The sequence below is a fragment of the Streptopelia decaocto genome (assembly GCF_964273445.1).
Source record: "Streptopelia decaocto genome assembly, chromosome: 2".
NCBI lineage: Eukaryota > Metazoa > Chordata > Aves > Columbiformes > Columbidae > Streptopelia > Streptopelia decaocto.
The window spans coordinates 126,560,984-126,582,076 of NC_138655.1; the positions used below are offsets into that span (position 1 = coordinate 126,560,984).

The 21,093-nt window shown below is 38.8% G+C and overlaps 1 protein-coding gene across 3 annotated transcripts in view; it reads left to right on the forward strand.

Annotated features, from left to right (window-relative positions):
* The window catches only part of ANKRD28 (ankyrin repeat domain 28), a 131,849-nt gene that overhangs the window by 69,716 nt on the left and 41,040 nt on the right, over positions 1-21,093 (forward strand). For 2 of the 3 annotated variants that reach the window (XM_082046530.1, XM_082046529.1), the window contains exons 3-6: positions 1,258-1,336; positions 14,951-15,021; positions 17,918-18,118; positions 18,889-18,976. In XM_082046530.1, the coding sequence (XP_081902656.1) occupies positions 1,258-1,336; positions 14,951-15,021; positions 17,918-18,118; positions 18,889-18,976 (439 nt within the window). Of the gene's footprint in view, positions 1-1,257; positions 1,337-2,082; positions 2,100-14,950; positions 15,022-17,917; positions 18,119-18,888; positions 18,977-21,093 lie in introns of those variants that run through there. The other variant, XM_082046531.1, reaches the window with a different exon arrangement.

The following is a 21,093-nucleotide window of genomic DNA, read 5'->3' on the forward strand; positions in this document are numbered from 1 at the left end:
GTGTTGTGCTGGGGAGGAGTTGAATGTTCTAAGTTCTTGAAATTGTCTTTTATGTGACAGAAGTGACTTCTTGGGTCGGAGCTCTATTTTTGCTATCAGTTCTCTCCTGCCTTGAACTTTATTTTTCTTCTTGTATGCTGTTAGGTCTCGAGGGGGGATTTACTGAATTACGTTATTTTGGCAAGGGGGAGGAATGCTGTTCACAATGAAGTGGCAATTTAGATGTGTGTTAATTTTACCATAGTTGTGACACAACACTTGAATTAATAGAAAGGTCTTGGGACTTAAAATTTCTTGCTGCTTATAATCTTGATCACTCACCCCTGGTGTATTTAAAACTTTACTAAAAAGATCTAGACATCTAAGCAGAGTTTCGGATGCTGACTGGTGAGCCGTCTCTTTTCTGATTTCTCAGCAGCCTTCCCTCAGAGAGCAAACTGTTGGTTCTTGTTCATTTTCATCACTTACTGTGATGTGCAATTATCTTATTTTTCTGATTAAGCTGTAAACTGATAAAGGGAAATTGCACTGATCCTGAAAGAGTTGGGAAGTATTTCGTGCTAGTCTTTCCAAAATGAATCTTCATCAGTATATGTTGCGTATGTCTAAGTTCTCTTACTTGTACCTTCAAAAGGACCTTAGATCACCCTGAACTAATGAAAAATGCTGGGTTGTACTTGTATCCTCCAGAGTGTTTTCTGAAAAACAAATTGCATCTCTTCCTTTTCTTTGCTTATCTATGGTAAACAAAACAGTTGAAATTGGATTTTAGTATTTTTTGCCCCTGCTCACTCCAGCTTATTTTCTATTTTCTATTCAAAAAAGAACTGCTGAAACTATCTTTAAACTTTCAAAAAAAAATGTATCTCACTAGTTGTTGCATATGAAGGTGACATACCATTTTTAACTGTGTATGTAGGACATCCTCAAGTTCCTGTGTCTGGAGACAAGTGAATGGTGATTTCTAACTGATGAGTTAATCTGAAGATGTGATGAGCATCTGTTAATCTGTTAATGTCAGGAGAAAAACTAGTTGACTATGTTGGTATTAAGAGTTCCTTAGGGAGAAGCATGCTTGTCTTAGTAAATGTGATAATGTCTTTAGAGTAATTATGTTTTCTAGAATATAAAATGTACAATATTTGGAAGATGCAGTTTTATGCAGTGTTTTTTTTTGTTTTTTTCTTAAATCATACAGAATGCTAAACCATACTTTTTTATTTTAAACAAAACTTTTTTTCCCCCCTCTTACCACAGGATAATGAGAAAAGGACCCCTTTACATGCTGCTGCCTATCTGGGAGATGCAGAAATTATTGAACTACTTATTTTATCTGGTATGTTCTGTTCCTGTTAATGGAAAAAAAAAATCTAACTTTATGCAAATCCAAAGAAATATGTATGTACATCTTAGTCTGTATAGGTCTTACTGAGATATTTAAAGTACTAGAAATTAAAGATGTTTATGCTGAAATTTTGGTTTTCAGACTTATCAGTGTTATAATACTGTGTGGTTCTGCTCTAAAATATTTATTTGTAAAAAACCTCAGTTATAGCTATTTTTATTTGTAGCTTGATCAACTTTAGGTAGTTTAACTCTAGTTTAAAGAAATAACAGTGTATATGTTATAGGTAGATGTTAGCAGCATTGCTTTGCTTATAAAGTGGGCTTCATAAAAACGAAGTTGAACATAGAAGATGGCATCCAGAGTTGGTTATTTTATTTTAAAGTATCCTTTGCTGTTGGCTTAAATTCACAGAATACAATTAGGATCAGCTGAAAATTTTGAAATACCTTTTTATTTATTTGTACTAAGAAAAAGTGCAAATTCTGTAAAACAGTATACTTCCGTTTTTTTTTCCTTAAAAAGGTAGAAAACCAAGAAACAAACCCAAAAACCTGAAAGCAAAACTTCATGACTGAGATACTGAATTGATTGTCTTTGATCTTGGACAAATCTGCCCATCTGGTAGCTTGAGGCTGAATTCATGATATGGAGCTTTAAAGGTTCAGTAGAAGGATTGAAACTTGTAACAGTCCCACAGAACTACTTTAATCTTCTGTCTGCTCAGTGGCACACCTTGCCTGTGCAAAGCCAGGTATTTCCACCCACCTCGCCCCCACCGTCAACCTTGAATGACAAATTTTGCTTTAAGGAAATGTCACTTTAAGACTGTAGGAGTCACTTCCAGACTTTACATTGAAATTGCCAGGCACAATTTAATTTATTGTAATTTAGCAAGATGTAATCTTCTCATTATATATATGTACATGTACTCGATCTATTTAATTATATGTACTTATAATTAATTAATATCACATTGTGTATATTATAAATATATTTTTTTATATATATATATATTTCTCATGATAATTCATCTGGAAAAGTTCATGTGGGTTGCTGAGAAGGTGCTGGTTTTCCCTACCAAGAAGAAAAAAAAAAAAAATTCTGGTAATCCTATCTTCTGAAAAAGTATCTTGGATTTGACAAGAATATTTCTTTTTGTTTAGGTGTTCACAGTGATTAAAACAAAACTGAGCAAATCCCCAAAACAACTAGCTGCATTATAAACGTTGCAAAGTTGTATTCAGTTACTTCTGGGAGTGAAGCTTCTGACTCTTTTGGGTGAACAGAGTCCAGTTACCAGAGCTGTGATTGAAGAAAATATTGCACTCTTGGCAAAGAGCTCATGGAAGGAGTGAGATTCTAGTTCAGATATTAATGAAACAAGATCCTGACTGGGGGATGGCAGTAGAAGAAAGGTTAGTCATATGATTTGGGCACACAGCCTGGGGCTAAGTGTAAGAAAAATTGGAGAATGAAGGAGGAAAGTGAAGAACTCTAGGAATAGTCCAAACTTGAGCTGTTGAATGGAGGAGAGGTTGTGGGGTGCTGCTGTGTCTGTAGATTGTTGAGGAAGACTGGGAGGCATTGATATGTATGAGACAATGTTTATTCAATTATAATCAAGATTTACTTACACAAAAACACTGCATTAAATAGTCACAAAATCAAAAGTCCAACTTTGTTGTGTTCGTGTGCTGTGGACATCAGTGGCGTGTTTGTGCCTTGCTGGGGAAGCGCAGCTTTATGGATTGCACAGGGCAGGACCATGCTGGGAATGAACCAGGCTGGTACAGTGGAGGAAGCACAGATGCTGGTTGTTGATGCATTTGTAAGTGAATGAAGACGGGCATTGATTGCATGATGAGGAGGTGATGTCTGCATGTTAAGGCTGTGCCATGCCTGGGCACTAATCTGGATGGTACCTGCTTGCAGGCTGTGGTTTTAGGCAAGCAACTTAAGCCAGACTCTTTAAAAAGTAGTCACCAGTTTAATCTTCCTCGTTTCTGAATGCTGGATTTGAAATCTTTGTGGGTTGTGAAGTGTGAGCGCTCACAGCTATATCTGAAGTGCTGCACCAGATACTTTTCTGAGAAATCAGGTCTAGATGTCTCAAAATGCACAAGCTGAGATTTTTCTTTTAACTCTCTTAACTGGAAGACTGGGAACAGAAGTTAAGTGTATTTATCCTCTCCATTTCATAGAGATACAGAAAATTAATTCATTGTATTTCAGATGGAAATAAAATCTCTCCTTTGAGACAGATGTATAACGTTACATTTTGTCATAATACATGAGCATTAGGGAGCAAATAAAGAACATCTGTTACCACAGCAAGGTCTGAAGAATGCCTGCCATGTTGCAAGACCTCTTTTTGAACAATGACTAAAGAGTTTCTTGAAGAAATAACATTTTTGAACAACAGTCTCCTCTGTGCAGTAAATTTGCATGTAAAATTTTATGTGGCTTTACTTGGCCTATTGTCATCTATTTGCACAAGGGATTGAATTAAGTAGTGTAGACTACTTTCATCCTAGCATTTCTTACCTTGTGAGAGCTTGACTTTGCAACCTGTAAAGTTCTCTAATATAGTTTTGCTGGAGTGTTGTAAGAAACCACTTTACAGTTCTGCTGTGCAAGCTATCCTGCAAAGACTGGTTGCTTTGCCTTTTTTATTCTTGCTTCAAACTGGACCTCAAAATTACTCAAGTCAGTATGAATCTTTCCATGAGTCAGTGGCTCTTACCTGATTCTTTCTCATTATTCTCTATTGTTAGTTAAAGTGTGTATCATATGTTACAGAGACATAGGCTTTTTTAATTTGATTGGAATGTCTTTTGCATGCCCCTCCAGGGGATCCATGCTGCTTTCAAGTATGTATTTTGGATCATATGTTGCCGTTACAATATATTACTTTGCTATAGACCTAAGCAACCCACATTGCACATTCTGAAGATATAATCAGTTCAGCCTATTTGCAGACTTTTGTGGAATAAGCTTTCAGTCTTACAAGCACGTGTAGTTAGTTTTTGAATTCTTGAGAGATTTCCCCACCAGACCTCAAGGTTGCTTTGTAACCTCTCCTGTTCACCTCTGTGCCTGGGAAGATCATGGCACAGATCTTCCTAGAAGCTATGCTAAGGGGTACATGGAGGACAGAGAGGTGATTCAAGACAGCCAGCACAACTTCACCAAGGGCAAGTCCTGCCTGAACAACCTAGTGGCCTTCTATGATAGAATGACTACATCAGTAGCAAAAACGGAAAGATATATGTATGTATGTGGGATGGAATAGGAAAATTCACTCTCTAAATGGTTGGCTCCAAGACTGGTGCTACAGGCAGGGCTTTGGATTTTTTGATAATGGTTGGTTTTATAAGACACCAGTCCGGACACTGTCACGTGGGAAAGGTTTATCTCGTAGGGGCAAAAGGATGCTGGGGCAGGAATTAGCTGGGCTCATTTGGAGAGCTTTAAACTAGGCTCGAAGGGGGATGGGGTTGTAGCTGGGCTTGTCCCAGTGGGGCTGCAATCTAAAACTGATGAGGACCGGGTGGCCTCCTATGCCCCTAGGGAGAAACTGGTGTGCTCTGCTCGCTCCCTGAAATGCCTGTATACCAATGCGCGCAGCATGGGGAATAAGCAGGAGGAGCTAGAATCCTATGTTCGGTCGGGAGATTATGATCTGGTGGCAATTACAGAAACATGGTGGGACAGTTCACATGACTGGAATGTGGTCATGGATGGCTATGCCCTTTTCAGGAAAGACAGGCCAGCCAGGCGTGGTGGTGGAGTTGCTCTCTATGTGAGACAGCAACTACAATGTACTAAATTCTGCCCAGGAGCGGATGACGAGCGAGTTGAGAGTGTATGGATCAGGATCAAGGGGCAGGCTGGCAGGGCTGACACTGTTGTGGGCGTCTGCTACAGGCCACCAGATCAGGCTGAGGAAGTTGATGAGGCCTTCTATGGGCAGCTGAGAGTGGCCTCACAGTCACAGGCCATGGTTGTTGTGGGTGATTTTAACTTCCCTGATGTTTGCTGGAAGGACCATTCAGCCAGCCAGCCACAGTCCAGGAGGTTCCTCCAGTGCATTGATGATAACTTCCTCATGCAGATGGTGGAGGAGCCGACTAGGAGAGGTGCACTGCTGGATCTCATCCTCACTAACAAGGAGGGTCTGGTCGAAGCAGTAAAGGTTGAGGGCTGCCTGGGTTGCAGTGACCACGAGATGGTGGAGTTCAGCATCTCATGTGGCAGGAACAGAATAGCAAGTAGAATTGCAACCCTGGACTTCAGCAGGGCTAACTTTGGCCTTTTCAAGCAATTGCTGGGGGAAATCCCATGGGCAAGACTGCTTGAAGGAAAAGGGGCCCAAGATAGCTGGGTGGCATTCAGTGATTGCTTCTTCCACGCTCAGGATCAGAGCATCCCCACACGTAGGAAGTCAAGGAAGGGAGCCAGGAGACCTGCGTGGTTGAATAGGGAGCTGTTGGGTATGCTCAAGCAGAAGAGGAGAGTTTACAGGTCATGGAAGCAGGGGCTGGCCACTTGGGAGGAATATAAGGCTGCTGTTAGAGGATATAGGAAGGCAGCTAGGATAGCCAAGGCCTCCTTAGAATTACAGCTGGCGAGAGGGGTCAAGGACAGCAAAAAGAACTTTTTCAAATACATAGCAGATAAAACTAATACCAGAGGCAATGTAGGCCCACTGATGAATGGGGTGGGTGCCCTGGTGGCAGAAGATACAGAGAAGGCAGAATTACTGAATGCCTTCTTTGTCTCTGTCTACTCTGCCGGAGGCTGTCCTGGGGAGCCCTGTACCCCTGAGACCCCGGATGAAGCCAGGTCAATGGAGGAGTTTGCTTTAGTCGATGAGGACTGGGTTAGGGAGCAATTAAATAGTCTGGACATCCATAAATCCATGGGTCCAGATGGGATGCATCCGCGGGTGCTGAGGGAGCTGGCTGAAGTCATTGCTGGACCGCTCTCCATCATCTTTGCCAAGTCTTGGGAAACGGGAGAGGTGCCCGAGGATTGGAGGAAAGCAAATGTCACTCCAGTCTTCAAAAAGGGCAAGAAGGAGGACCCGGGTAATTATAGACCGGTCAGCCTCACCTCTGTCCCTGGGAAAGTAATGGAACAGCTTGTCCTTGGTGCCATCTCAAGGCATATCAAGGATAAGAGGGTTATTAGGGGCAGTCAGCATGGCTTTACCAAGGGTAGGTCATGCTTGACCAACCTCATAGCCTTTTATGAGAATGTAACAAGGTGGATGGATGGTGGCAGAGCGGTGGATGTTGTCTACCTTGACTTCAGTAAAGCCTTTGACACAGTCTCCCACAGCATCCTCACAGCTAAGTTGAGGAGGTGTGGTCTAGACAATAGAGTAGTGAGGTGGGTTGCAAACTGGCTTAGGGAGAGAAGCCAGAGAGTGGTAGTCAATGGTGCGGAGTCTAGTTGGAGGCCAGTATCTAGTGGAGTGCCCCAAGGGTCAGTGCTGGGGCCAATATTATTCAATATATTCATTAATGACTTGGACGAGGGAATTGAGTGTACTATCAGCAAGTTTGCTGATGACACCAAGCTAGGAGGAGTGGCTGACACGCCGGAGGGCTGTGCTGCCATCCAGCGGGACCTGGACAGGCTGGAGAGCTGGGCAGGGAATAACCTGATGAAATTTAACAAGGACAAGTGTAGAGTCCTGCATCTGGGCAGGAACAACCCCAGGTTCCAGTATAGGTTGGGAGATTACATATTAGAGAGCAGTGTAGGGGAAAGGGACCTGGGGGTCCTGGTGGACAACAGGATGACCATGAGCCAGCACTGTGCCCTTGTGGCCAGGAAGGCCAATGGCATCCTGGGGTGTATTAGAAGGGGGGTGGTTAGTAGATCGAGAGAGGTCCTCCTTCCCCTCTACTCTGCCCTGGTGAGACCACATCTGGAATATTGTGTCCAGTTCTGGGCCCCTCAGTTCAAGAAGGACAGGGAACTGCTGGAGAGGGTCCAGCGTAGGGCAACGAAGATGATTAAGGGAGTGGAGCACCTCCCTTATGAAGAAAGGCTGAGGGAGCTGGGTCTCTTTAGTTTGGAGAAGAGGAGACTAAGGGGGGACCTTATTAATGTTTATAAATATATAAAGGGTGAGTGCCATGAGGATGGAGCCAGACTCTTCTCAGTGGCAAACAATGATAGGACAAGGGGTAATGGGATCAAGCTGGAACACAAGAGGTTCCACTTAAATTTGAGAAGAAACTTCTTCTCAGTGAGGGTGACAGAGCACTGGAACAGGCTGCCCAGGGAAGTGGTGGAGTCTCCTTCTCTGGAGACATTCAAAACCCGCCTGGACATGTTCCTGTGCGACCTCACCTAGGTGTTCCTGCTCCAGCAGGGGGATTGGACTAGATGATCTTTTGAGGTCCCTTCCAATCCCAAACATACTGTGATACTGTGATACTGTGATACTGTATGGGCTGTACCAAAAGCAGTGTGCTCAGCAGGTCGAGGGAAGTGATTTTGCCCCTCTACTCTGCTCTGGTGAGACCCCACCTGGAGTTCTGTGTCCAGCTCTGGAGCCCTCAGTACAGGAAAAACATGGACCTGTTGGAGAGGGGCCAGAGGAGGCCATGGAAATGACCATAGGACTGGAACACCTCTGCTGTGAGGACAGGCTGAGAGAGTTGGGGTTGTTCAGCCTGGAGAAGAGAAGGCTCCAGGGACACCTTATTGTGGCCTTTCAGTACTTAAAAGGGGCCTGTAAGAAAGATGGGGACAGACTTTTTAGCAGGGCCTGTTGTGATAGGACAAGAGATGGTGGTTTTAAATTAAAGGAGGGAAGATTCAGGCCAGATACGAGGAAGAATTCTTTACAATAAGGGTAGTGAAACACTGGCCCAGGTTGCCCAGAGAGGTGGTAGATGCCCCATCCCTGGAGACATTCAAGGCCAGGCTGGACAGGGCTCTGAGCAACCTGATCTAGTTGAAGATGTCCCTGCTCAGTGCAGGGGGGTTGGACTAGATGACGTGGAAAGGTCCCTTCCAACCCAAACTATTCTATGATTCTATTGTAGCCTTTCACCTGGGCAAGGGACCTGAAGTTGATGGTTTGGACAGAGACTCTGAATAGCAATGAAAATTGCTTCAGTGACTCCATTTTGGGGCTGGTTTTTATCTTGAGACAGTGCTTCACTGAACACTAATAAACTTGTTCCCCAAGGATGTGAACATCTTGCCAGCAAATTGTCATACAACTATGGTCTGTGGAAGTCTAAAACTTCATATCATCTCTCCCTCTTAGATTGTAGATACTTAAGCAGTTAGCATTCCTACATTTGTTAGGTAAGAAGGTGAACAATAAATTTAAAAGGCATAAAGATGGTTGTTTATAGTATACAGAATGATGGAAGAAAAGTTTAGATTTTAGTCACTTGAGAATCATAATTGGAAGCATTTTATTTTTTATATTACTCTCTGAAGAGTCATAACACCGATCACAGTTGTATTTTATGATGTCTCCTTTGCATAATTGCACTGACGTTAATTGTATAAGTAGTTGATGGCAAACTACTGAAAACTAGAAAAGTAAAATAGTTAAGTCTTAAATGAATGTCCAACTTTTTGTTCTTTCCAAGAAATCCTGTTTAAAAAAATCAAACTCTTCTTTCAGTTAAGTCCTGCATGTGAACTGTTCTGAAGCTTTTTGCTTTAAAAAAAAAAAATCATCCTTTCTGTTTGTCCTACTTTTTGTTTTTTAAATGCCATCAGAGTTTATTTTGCAGGCAAGTGACGTGTGAGGAGCAGGACAGATTAGTGTACTCCCAGAATATGTTCTTTTGATTAGTAAATTTTTTCATGTTGTTTTCTTTAAAATACCATACAGGCCATTGTCACTTTCACTGAAATCAATGTAATTCATGAAAATAAACATCTGAATTATCTGTTGTTTTCTTTTGAATAGATTTAGTTACTATATTGGATTGATACTTAACTACTAACACAACACATTTCTGTTTGTTTAACCCAAAATTTTCACTGCATGGAGCTCATTGTACGTGAGCATGTGATTAAACTCAACCTCATTAAGGTTTGGCAGCGCGCAAGTTTTTGTTGTGCTTTCCCTCTGGGTCAGCTGGAAAAGTAAGAATTGTGCTGACACTGGAAAACTATCATTACAGTAATAACAGATTTTGGAGGATTGTAAAGACCCTCCAACTTTATTCTACATGTGTTTCTTTCATCTAATTCTGAAGCTACGTAAGTATTAAAAGTCCATGTAATGGCAGTCACACAGCTCAGCTGTTGAAAGGCCATCACTGCAAAAATAACAGCCGCATGAAGGTCCCTGTATTTGGGTTGCAGATGTACCCACACGCCAAAGGCATTTCACAGGGGCTCCTTTCACAGTGACTGTGTCTTTTGGCTGCTTTCTCTTCTTTTGACAATGATGATGTTAGTTGCCATTTTTTATTTTGAGCTGTCTTAACTTCCCTCTGTCAGCAGTAACAGTTGCTGTGAAGAAAGTAGCTCTGCTCTTTGGAGAGAGCAAATTAAGCTGACTTATGAAAAGGTAAAAGTGTTCAGTAGCTTGAGGAGTCCGAGTACCTCGCGTTTCTCTCTGAAGCTCGAGGAGGTGGTAGCTGAGATGTGGCAGGAACTATGTAGTTCTGAAATGAAATTGATTTCTTATATTGATAAAGCAGTGAAATTCTGGAGGATGGATTTGACTGGATTGTAGGTTTACTCCTGTTTTACTCCTGTTTGTGGCCAGTGTATCTCCATGTGGTTTGGGGTTTTGTGTTTGTTTTGGTTTTGGTTTGGTTTGGTTTGGTTTTAACCCAATAAAAATAAAAACTGTTGAAGCATAGTTGTGGCTGGTCAAAAGATATTCCAATTCTGTCCCTCTTAGGTTTGTTTTTTTTTTTTTTTTTCACTATTCTGTAGATCCCGTACTATGCATTGTAAATAGGAAGAAGTTTTCTCTCAATATGGTCTTATTCATTATTTTTGCAGCAAAGATTTTCCAAGTATCCCAAGTTTTCAGTAGGAAATTACTCTGGATTTCTATTACTGATTGCTCCAATTAATATCTCAAATCTTTTTTTTACTTTACAGACTTTTTCTGTACCACCTCCTGAATGTTCACATATTTTTCTATCTAAGGAAAAGTTTTCTTCTCCGCATGTTCATTCCCCAGTGTAGTCTGAGAATTTCTGCTTGCCGCTTTAAGTACTTCCATGGTCATCTTCCCTAGATAAAAGGTGGAAAAACTTCTTAAGCTAATACTAGCCCTTAAGAAAATAACTAAATAGAGTCTAATTACCAGCTGGTTATTCTCAGTGATTTATACCTCGGATCTTCCTAATTTCTGCAAAGATCATTCCTAAAATTATTTCATTATATTAGTTAAGGAAAAGTTTGTTAGCTTTTTAAAAATGCGATCTGAAGATCTTATTTACATCTTTTACTCCTAAATAAACATTTCAGAGCTTCAAAAGAGTCTGTATTGTGTATGTGAATGAAAACATATTTGCTTTATTTGCTTATGTTATGATCTTGTTCAGCTGCTAGCACATCTTGTACAATAACAAAGGAAAATACCATCCTTGACAGGCTAAAAATACGGACTACAAACAGAACAGTGGAAGGCAATTCAGTACTTAAGTCAGTACTGCGAGCAAAGATGAAAATGCCTTGTCAGTTCTGTTGTTATTTCTTTTCTGAATCTCTTTTCAACTAGTGACACAGAAGTAATGTAACTGCTGTGCTCATTAGTCGTCCAAGGACATTTACAAATAGGACAAGTTCTGGTGTTGAGTAGCTCGGGAGGAGAGTCACAGCCAGAGTTCTTAGGAGGGGAACACAGAGGTGACAAGCTGTGACAAGGCTCTGTAGAGTTATATGGCACTTTATGGATGAAGGGGGATGCGTGTGGCTGTTCCTTGCAGCATTTCCTACCCAAGAGGTGGTTGAGATGCCGGCTCTTACTCAAATCTAAGGATATTGACACCAATGAAGCAGCAACTGAATTGCAGAAACGAACATTCAGGTATTGGTGGCTAATAGCACATTTAAATATGCGATGGCCAGATATGGACCGATATAATTAAAGCTTCCAAGATCATTCTGTAAATCAGTGCCTGTATCAAGTTGGAAAATGTCTTCGAACATAAATTTGCTAAAAGTAAGCACCACTGAGTTTCACTGAGATTTTCAGTAGCTTCTGTACTAGATTTATTAAATAAAACACCTCTTTCTAGTTGTCAGTCTTGTGAATACAACTTTGCAAAATAAAACATAAGATTCAAGGAGGAGGGAAGAAAAATATGCAATACTTCTCTCTCTACCGCACCATCCCACACCTTTTTGCAGAGCATAAATCATGCTTTCATATTTGCCTAGATGTGTAAACTTACTAGGCTGTACTATTAAAGCTATTGATGAAACAGAAGATGTTTCAGTTTAGTGCACCAACATGGAAGAATAAGTTGGTTTGTTTGGAAGGTGCAGTGTTATGTCTTAATCAGTTCTTAAGTTCAAGCAAAGATGATGGGTACTTGTGTTGCAGTATTGGATTTGATATCTCTGGCAAGCCCCCAAATCCTTTTCCTACAAGCTCTATGGCACTAGAAGAATTGAAACATGAGAAATTTTACATGAAACAAGTTAAATATTTGAGCAGTTTTCAAAAACATGTTAAGACCAGGCCCCTGAAGTCTGGAAGATCCAGTGAGGTGGGGTTTTTAGTTGTTTACTTTATTCTTACAAATTGGGGATACAGACATGCTGCACTGTGTTTTGAAAGAGCAAGCTGCTGCATAAGTGGCATTTGAAGGTATTTGAAATGTGAGAAAAGCCCTGGTTAACACGTCAGCAGGTTGAGCTCCGCAGAGATAATATTGCATTGGCGGTGTTGTACAGTGAATTATGTACATACATGTGTTCAAACTGTCTTTAAGCAAACCACGAAGCAAATCACCTTTAAGCAAAAGATTTTCAGTAACACCGTAATATCTTTTCTAACATTTATTTGCAATTATCTGGGGTAGAGTTTAACCCAAGAGGATGGAGGCTGTAAACTTCTTCACTGTTGCATGGTAGGAGTGCAATAGATTTGAGGGGGCTTTATGTCTCGTGGAGAGCATCTGAAGGGGGAGGGAGTGATGCTAATATTTTCCCCAAATCATGTGCTAGGGAGTAAAGAACAGCCTGGAGGGGGATTATGTCCTCAGATACAAGGCTGTTTGGAGAAGCTATTTTATGGAATGTTAATCATTCTTGGCAGCATGCCTTCTTGTGGAAATTTAAGGGGGAAGTATCTCTATGTTAGTTTAAAATATTATTTTGTTTAACGTATCTGGAGCCATAGTTCTCCTGATTCTCACATTAATAGTGCATATGGATTTTTGGTAGTATACTTATTCTGATAATTACTTTAAAACTTTGTCTTTCTAACAATTTTGGAACTCCTTTAAGAGTTGTTTGTTGTGGGGGAAAAACAAGCTTTGTGGTTGATTCTTAGGTAAGTCCATCACAGGCTGAGGTGTTTTGTCAAAAATCAGCCTTGTTTCTTTCCTTTGTCAGAGAATCTACAAATATTTTGTGCATTTGACAAGTTAACTTATTTTAGCATTTACATACTACACTCTTTTAAGTGTGGGATGTGCTAGACCTAGGCTTTCTTGCTTCTTTGGGTGGAAGGTCACTTATGGCCTGGGGGCAGATACTGTGTTCATTTTGTTCTTTTGAGAGGACCATGTTACTTTTAGATATCACATCAAATTCCCTTAGGTGTTTCTTTGGCTGATGCTGATTTCCTTTTTTACCAAAACCAACAAACACTTTCAGATATTGTTTTCCTTTAATCCTAGCAAGTTTGATTAACTTACCCACTGGGAAAACCTTTTGTATGGTATCTTTTTGGATTTATTCCTGTTCTCTTCTGATGCATTTTTTAGGCTGTTAAGGTACCAGAGATATCAATGAATGATAAAAAACCTATAAACACAGCTTGGACTCTAAGCATATTTTCCCTAGAGCTTCGGTAACTGCTGCTTCCTTGGAGTGGGAACGTGCATTTCTCCCCTTCTGCTGGTCTTGGTGCTTCTCTTGTCTGAGCCTAAGACATTTGTATCGTAAATTAGAAATAGGAAATCAGACTTTGAAAGTCTTAATTCCTTGGGTTTTGGCTGTAGACATGAAGTAAGGTGGAGCTTAGAGTACCATTTTGGCCTTTATTTTTGTCTTGTCTGCTAAAACCAAAGTGTGACTAACAGTACTCCAGACAATCAGGAATTGCAGATACATTTTAAATACATGGATTAGAATCTCACTTACTGACCATTCAGGTTATTGTCTTTTGGGGAAGGATTACCAAAAATCCTAAGACATTTCTGGTGACTTTTAGGATCCTCAGATTCTTTTTTTGCTTGAGTGCTGTGCAGAATTTGATACAGTACATTATGTTATGATACGTGATATGGTGTAGTACACTAGGTCCGTATTATAGTTGACAAAAGTACATATTTATTATTATAATGTTAAGGCTCTTAAATTCTTGTTAGATTGTGGGGTTTTGGACTTTCTTCCTGTTCGTTCAAACTTGTTTTTCAAAAACTTTTGAACTTGGAAAATAGTCTGACACCCAAAGCTTCTGAAATTTGCATAAGAGGGAGATCCCTGAAATTGGAGCCAGTAATTAGACCTCAAGTTCTATCTGATGCTTGGAAGACCCAGTGTTAAAGTGGGAGTTTGGATGCAACATCAGCTTCCATGTTGCGTTCTTAAGCCTCAAAGAAACTGATTAACTTGCAAAACTGAGTTCAATTTTTTTGTTTGCTTAGTATATACAACCACGATTTTGTACAGACTATGTCGCTTGGTCAGGTTGTTCAGCTGGACTGGGAGAGACTTCTTTGCTGGTGCAGGTCTTGGATGAAAATACCTTGTCTCTCAGCTGAGCATCTTGATCAGCAGCCAGTTTGACAGGTTGTGTCTTACTGGCCTTCCACCCTTTTCTGTTCTTTGCATAGAAAAAATTAAAGTCGATTCTGACATAACAATACTATGTTTCGCCTGAGAAGTTAGTAAGCTCTGACCATGTAGCACTAATTTTACTGTGTGATATCATATGTTGCTCTGTGAACTCTTTCCAACAGCATTTCCAAATTATTTTTCCAAAAACATAACACTTTTGTGTGAGCTATCACAACTCTGTAAAATTTCAGCACTTTTCAAATAGAGATGGCTAAACTTCCACTCAAGGTTTGAAAAAGCTATGGTTATATACCCTCAATTTTTAATGGAGCATTTCAACTATAGTGGCTAAGTATGAGATTTCTGGTGCTGAATGAAGGCAAGGAGTCTGTCTTTCTTACCAAACAGTCTTTTTTGTGCCTTTGGAAGTGCAAAAGATTACCTGGTATTAAAAGATGAGTGTAGTTTAATGAAAGAGCATTATGGGTGCAATGTTAAAAGAATTTCATCAAAGTGTGGACTTCAGCTGGAGAAAAGACTGTCCTCCAGTAGTTCTATCTCTGTAGTTGAAAATCCTTTAAGCATTTCTGTAAATATATAATAAATTTCTGTTAATCTTATTTTTTGTTACAGGAGCTAGAGTTAATGCCAAAGACAGCAAATGGTTGACTCCTTTACACAGAGCTGTGGCATCTTGCAGTGAGGTATGGTTTTTTTTATTGCTTTGTGCTAAAATAAGAATCTCAAATTACCTTCTGTTCTTTGTTCAGTTTTTAAAAAGTGAAACTACTCCAAATGTTTGGAATTGCAGAACAATTTTACATCAATTTGTTCAACCTGTTGAGGGTATGTGTGTGTGTATATCCTCTCGGGCACATGCCTGAGTAGGAAGAAAGAGGGAAAACTATAAACTTCCAGTTCTGAGCTTTGCTCTCTGCCACTTCCCTAACAGAGGTTTCTGCATGGAGGGTTCTCGAGTCCAGTTCACTTCTTTTAAGGTAACCGGAATGGTTCAGCATGAAGGAAGTAGAGATGAACCAAGATTTAGTACAGCTTTTACAGCATGATCTTTGCATTTCTTAGTTTTTTTACATGCTTGTCTGTTCAGGCATTGAAGAAATAAAAGCTTCTATAAGGCCTGCAAACTTTTTTTTTTTTTAAAGCATTTAATGAGTAATGATAGTATTGAAAATCACTTTAGAAGTTATAAATTAAATATGTAGAAAGTGTTTTGAAGTCTACCAGTTACACAGTTGTGAGGATATAGTAATGTGAGAAATGAGTTTGCTGTTGTTCCTTGGTTGTTGATGTCCTAATAAAAATTTTAAATGCCTGTAGAAGATCAAAACAAACGGAGAAATGCTGAGCTTGTTATGTGGAAAAGTTTATGCAAAACTGTTTCCTTTGAGATCCTGGATCAAATTGATGCTCATTTCAGTATGTCTAGAAAAAAATGGTTTTTAAACATTCCATGTACATTTTTGTTTGAGAAGATGGAATTGAATATTTTGGTTTTGATGAGTGTTGAACTTAAAGTATTTGATCCACAAACTATCTAAACAAGCCTTTTTGCTTTTGAATTCCCTGGATAAATCATAATATTTTGTCACCAGCACTAATAGCTAAGTTGCGTGGAGATTGTGTTATTCAAAACAGAGCTTGAAAATGAATCTTTGAAGGGTGCCTTATTCCCAAATGCTATTTGTTCTTCTTGAGGTGTTTTTAAACTGCTCCTTTGGGAGCTGCCCAAAGAACCAAACACTGCATCCTCCAGAGCTGAGGAACAATAAAAGCTCCTTATATCAGTAAAACTTGCAGAGTGGAGCGCTGTAGACAAACCGCACCTAAGTGATAACTTCAAGAAATGCAACTGTGGTCATACTTTTTGAAATGGGTCAGATTTTTTAAAAAATGTTGGCTAAAGGCAAACAACACATTCAGACTAATTGCCCAAAGGCAATGATAGGTGCTTGTCAGAATTTTCTGTTTATAAACACAGTAAGTCGTGGGAGTCCATATACATGGTTGGTACATGTAGGCACTTCTTTTCCAGCTCACAGACATACATGGGTTTGGGGCATTAGATGAAAAATGCTGTAATGAAAAAGTGCTTGATAAGTATTTCCGTAAAACATCTGGACTCTTGAAGCAAGGACAGCTGCAATTAAACAAGGGCATTGAAACATGCAAAATAGCTGGAATTATGGATTTAGCTGTTGACAGCACAAGTTCAAGCAACTTCATGTCAAGAAGGTTACACTCCAGGCCTTTATATTTGTGTGTCTGGTGTACTTTGCCAGAAAAAAAAAGAAACCCTAAGCAAATTCACTACTTCTTGAAATTCATTAATGCATATATACATAAAAAAATGTTATTTTTATACTAGTACTATGGTGCTTCCATCTACAAAAAGGGTAATAACTGTTCTAAACTTTTCTTCTTCTGGTGATGGTTTTTCTTAATATTTGGTACAAAAAAGGCACAAGTTCAAAATATTGATTTTTTTTTTAAAGTAGTAGGTACTAAATCTGCTTAAGTTTCTTAGACAATAAAAGAGATATTCTGTTTCTCTTTTAAATTGCAAGCCTGTAATGCAGTATTTTCACTTTTATGTTCTTTATTTTCTTTTATGTTCACTTTTATTTTCTTTTTTATTGACAGTAGAAGAATTTTAAATATACTTTATTGTAATCAATAGAATCAAGTGTTAGTTGGCATTCTGCTCGTAGCTGTGAATAATACTTAGCTATTATACCATAAAATTTCCTGCAACTACTTCTGCTAACATGTATTAAGTTGGAAGTGCCAACCATTTATTTGTGTGCTCAGAGTTTGAGTTGGAAGTCACTGAAAGCAATTAGTAAATTGCAGGAAGGTCACAGAGTTGATGTAAAATGCAGTATTCCTTGTCATGTTGACATCACCAACAGATTTTTTTTTTTTAATGCATTCCAGTTGTGTATACGTATTTTCATGGGATTTGTGCATCTTGCTTTAATAATTACAGTCTTACTTGTCAAATTTTCACAGCTCATACATTTAACAAAAGGAAATGAATAATCTTTTTGTGAGGTGGAATTCAGTGCAACGTTTTGAAATGGTTTTGGGGAGTTTTGCAACAGTATATGTTGAAATTTTTGTGACCACGCTCTGTTTTATCGCTGGTTCTCTAAATATACATTTAATAAGCTGTTCTTCTTGTTGCCATTTTTAGAGTTGGACAGTTTGAAAATTTTCCTGGCAAATTGATGAAAATGCATTGTGAGTTCATAGTACTTTACTAATCCCACCAATGGAAGGAATCCTAAGGAGGTTTATTGAGCTTTGAAAACTAGTTGTAGTGACAAAACAATTTGCCAGCCAGCTTAATGAACTGGATCAAAGACCTGGAAATGTTGAATTCTGTGGGGAGTATATTGCTTATGTTCTTGAGAACATCCCCAAATCTGGATTTATGGTAAAGCACAAATCCCAAAATGTAAGATGATGTTTATGAAAGAACAAATTGCAAATAGTTCTATTCCATTATACTGTCCTTGAATTTAAAGTTGGCATTTAAATCTTTATTCAGTGGCTTGTTGTTTTTGTAAATGCTTTCAGGACGCTGTTCAGGTGCTGTTAAAGCATTCAGCAGATGTCAATGCTCGTGACAAAAACTGGCAGACACCCCTACATATAGCAGCTGCAAACAAAGCTGTGAAATGTGCTGAAGCTTTGGTGCCTCTCCTGAGCAATGTAAATGTGTCTGATCGAGCAGGCAGGACGGCCTTGCATCATGCAGCCTTCAGTGGACATGTCGAGGTAAGAGTTATTTTTCTTAGCTTGTTTCCCACTTATCCTTATGTCTCTCACATTTCTCATGTTTAGTTTCTTGGTTAAAAAAATACTGTTTCCTCCCTCCCCTCAAAAAATCCAACTCCTCTTGTATTTGAATTGACTTTTGTATGCATCTGTGTACAGAATGGTTGTGAAAAATACATGTTTACATCATTTAATTGGAAGGTTATTACAGCGTTCACCTTTCTTAAGAAAAGCAAATTTGCCTGAGTTAAATGGAGTTAAAATAATAATAGATAAATTGAAAATGGAAAAAAGAAGATATTTTTCCGTTCAGTAGATAGTGAACACCTGGAATCTGTTGTCACTGAAGTGTGGAGGAAATATATGCAATAAGCACTAACTCACTAGTTTTCAAACCCTGAAATATGACTGCTGAGGCATCCCTATTGTAATTGTGTATAGGTGACTGGAGACAAATTGACCGTAGGCTTGCTTTTAGTGACTACCTTTAGTGAATCCCTTAGTAATGACCTGAACATTTCAAAGATTCTACAGATTTGCCATATTTAACTTGGAAATGTTTCTGTTGACATTGAATTCTGTGTTCCTTACGGCCACTTGATTGCTGCCAAAGTGGGCAGCCAGTTTTTTAAAGTTTTTGGAATATTCAGAAAACAACACATTTAAATCCTTTGAGAGTGTAGGCATTTCCTCACCCCCAATGATTTTCTTTGTCTAAGCAGAGTTTTCCATTATTAATAGAGGATTTGTTTTCTTTCTGTTTATCTCAGATGGTCAGCTTACTGTTGTCTAGAGGGGCCAATATTAATGCATTTGACAAGAAAGACAGGCGAGCTATACATTGGGCAGCATATATGGGTATGTACGTATTTCATTTCATTACCATTGTGGTAGTAAAAAACCTAAATCACCTTATGTTTAGTGTTTTTATGGATTTCTAGGAAAAGCATTCACATTATAAACATTGAGGTTATCTGTGTTTCTGCCAGAAAACCTTTATTAGTGTACTTCAAACGGCCTTGTAAATGTGCTTTTGTGCTGAGAAAATCAATTTGTTGGAAAAAGAAAAACAAGGTAAGTAATTTTGTCCTTTTTAAAAAAAAGGAACTATGTTGCTCCGTCAGCAGGAGTCTAATGACAGGAGAAAACGTTTGCAATAATGCTATATTGAAAGTAAGCAATTAATACAAGGGGCACCTGAAACAAAGGGTTGTTACACCAGCTTTAAGAATTGTATTTCAAAAGAAAAATATCTCATCTCTAAAACTCCAAATTCCTGACTTGCAATTCTTACTCCAGGAGTGGATAATTATTGTTCTCATGGTGCTGATCAATGCACTGGCAGTACTGTCAGAGTGAAGTACTTCTTTGGCTTTTATGAGACTTTCAAATATTAAGTGCTAGGAGTGGTTTTGTTTAGCATATCTATTGTAAATAGTAGAGCTTTGTATCTCAAGCTTCATTTAAAATATGAGCAATATAAACTGTTGGAAGGTGAATAATAGAAAATGCAGATTAAGAGTTCTTGGCTGACATTGACCAACTCCTTAGCTCTGGCTAATTGCTGTGTTTCTAAGTAATTCACATGTAAATGCTGATTATCATTGCAGAATATGTTGTACCTGTTCAGAAGCCAACAAACATAATGCATCTTTTAACTTCCAGGATATGTTTAGAAATGCCCTTGAACACATGCAGTGTGTGTTGTATGTTAGCAGTGAACAATTACGTTTCAGTATCAATTTCAGGAAGAAGCCAGTTGAGATGATTCCATGATCTTGATTGTTATTCAGTGTTTTAGCTTATTGCTTCATAATTTCACCCAGCCAAGGGAGAAGAAATAAAAGCAGTAGCATCAGTACTGTAATAATCTGCATGCCTGGGAATTTCTTTGAAGGTGAAATGGGGAAATAAAACTTCATTAGATGTATTTTTTTCTGTTTTGTTTTGATGGTCTGCATTTTCTGAATTTTTAAATTCTCTGCAAGATACATACCTGTATATAAGATACCATCTTACAAAACTTACAAAGAAAAAGAGTCAGGAAGATAACGTGGTCATATTCTTTATGGCAGCTTTTTTTGCAGAGGTGATCTAAAGATGTAAACGTTTTTATTCCAGTTGTAAAAGGAAAATACTACTTGGAATGACTGTCTTGGTGAAAAGCTCTATATATAGGCTTTATAAAGAAGCACCTGGTGTGTTTTTGACAAACATTTAAGTTAATGTACAAGGAGCAATACTGTTCCTTCCCTAAGTAAAATAAACTAATTTTACTGTGTCTGGTATCAAACAAAAAAATAAACATGCATAAACTGGGAAATTACATGGACTCATTATGTTGACATCTCCAAGTCTGACATCTCTGCCTTGGAGGTCTGATCTTAGGCAAAATGCCCCTCAATATGTAGTTTGCTATTAATGCTCAGGATTATGAATGAGAGAATTACTTACAAATTTGCATAATGCTTTGCAATGTGTATGTGTTTGGGTTGGTTCTTAAAAACAGACTTAAGGTTGCTAATTAAACATGTTTCTCATCTATGATTCTATGGCATTGAGTATTCTATATAATGGGTTTGGAGTTGTTACAGTTATCCAAGCAATATTTCCCAGTCTTGCCACATAAGACCAAATGGAAGCAGTTACTTAAAAGTGGAAGTAAAATTTTAAACATCTCAACAGTTGTAAAAATTATCTTCTCACAAACACCTGTGTTGACACAAAAGTGGAATTATTAACTGTTGTCTTTGCACAGCTCTGTGTTTCGGGCCAACTTCATATCAGTCTTATGTCCCTGACAACACAGGTCTGAAATAATGTGTTAGCAATGTAGAATAAGGCTGTGACAGCCGTATGTGAAATGCTAAAAAGAAAAACAGGACCCTGTTGAGTTCTCTTCAGAGGAAGAGACTTGAATGTGCCAGTGAATTATGAAGTGATCGTCACAGTATTAATACTCTAACATATAATTT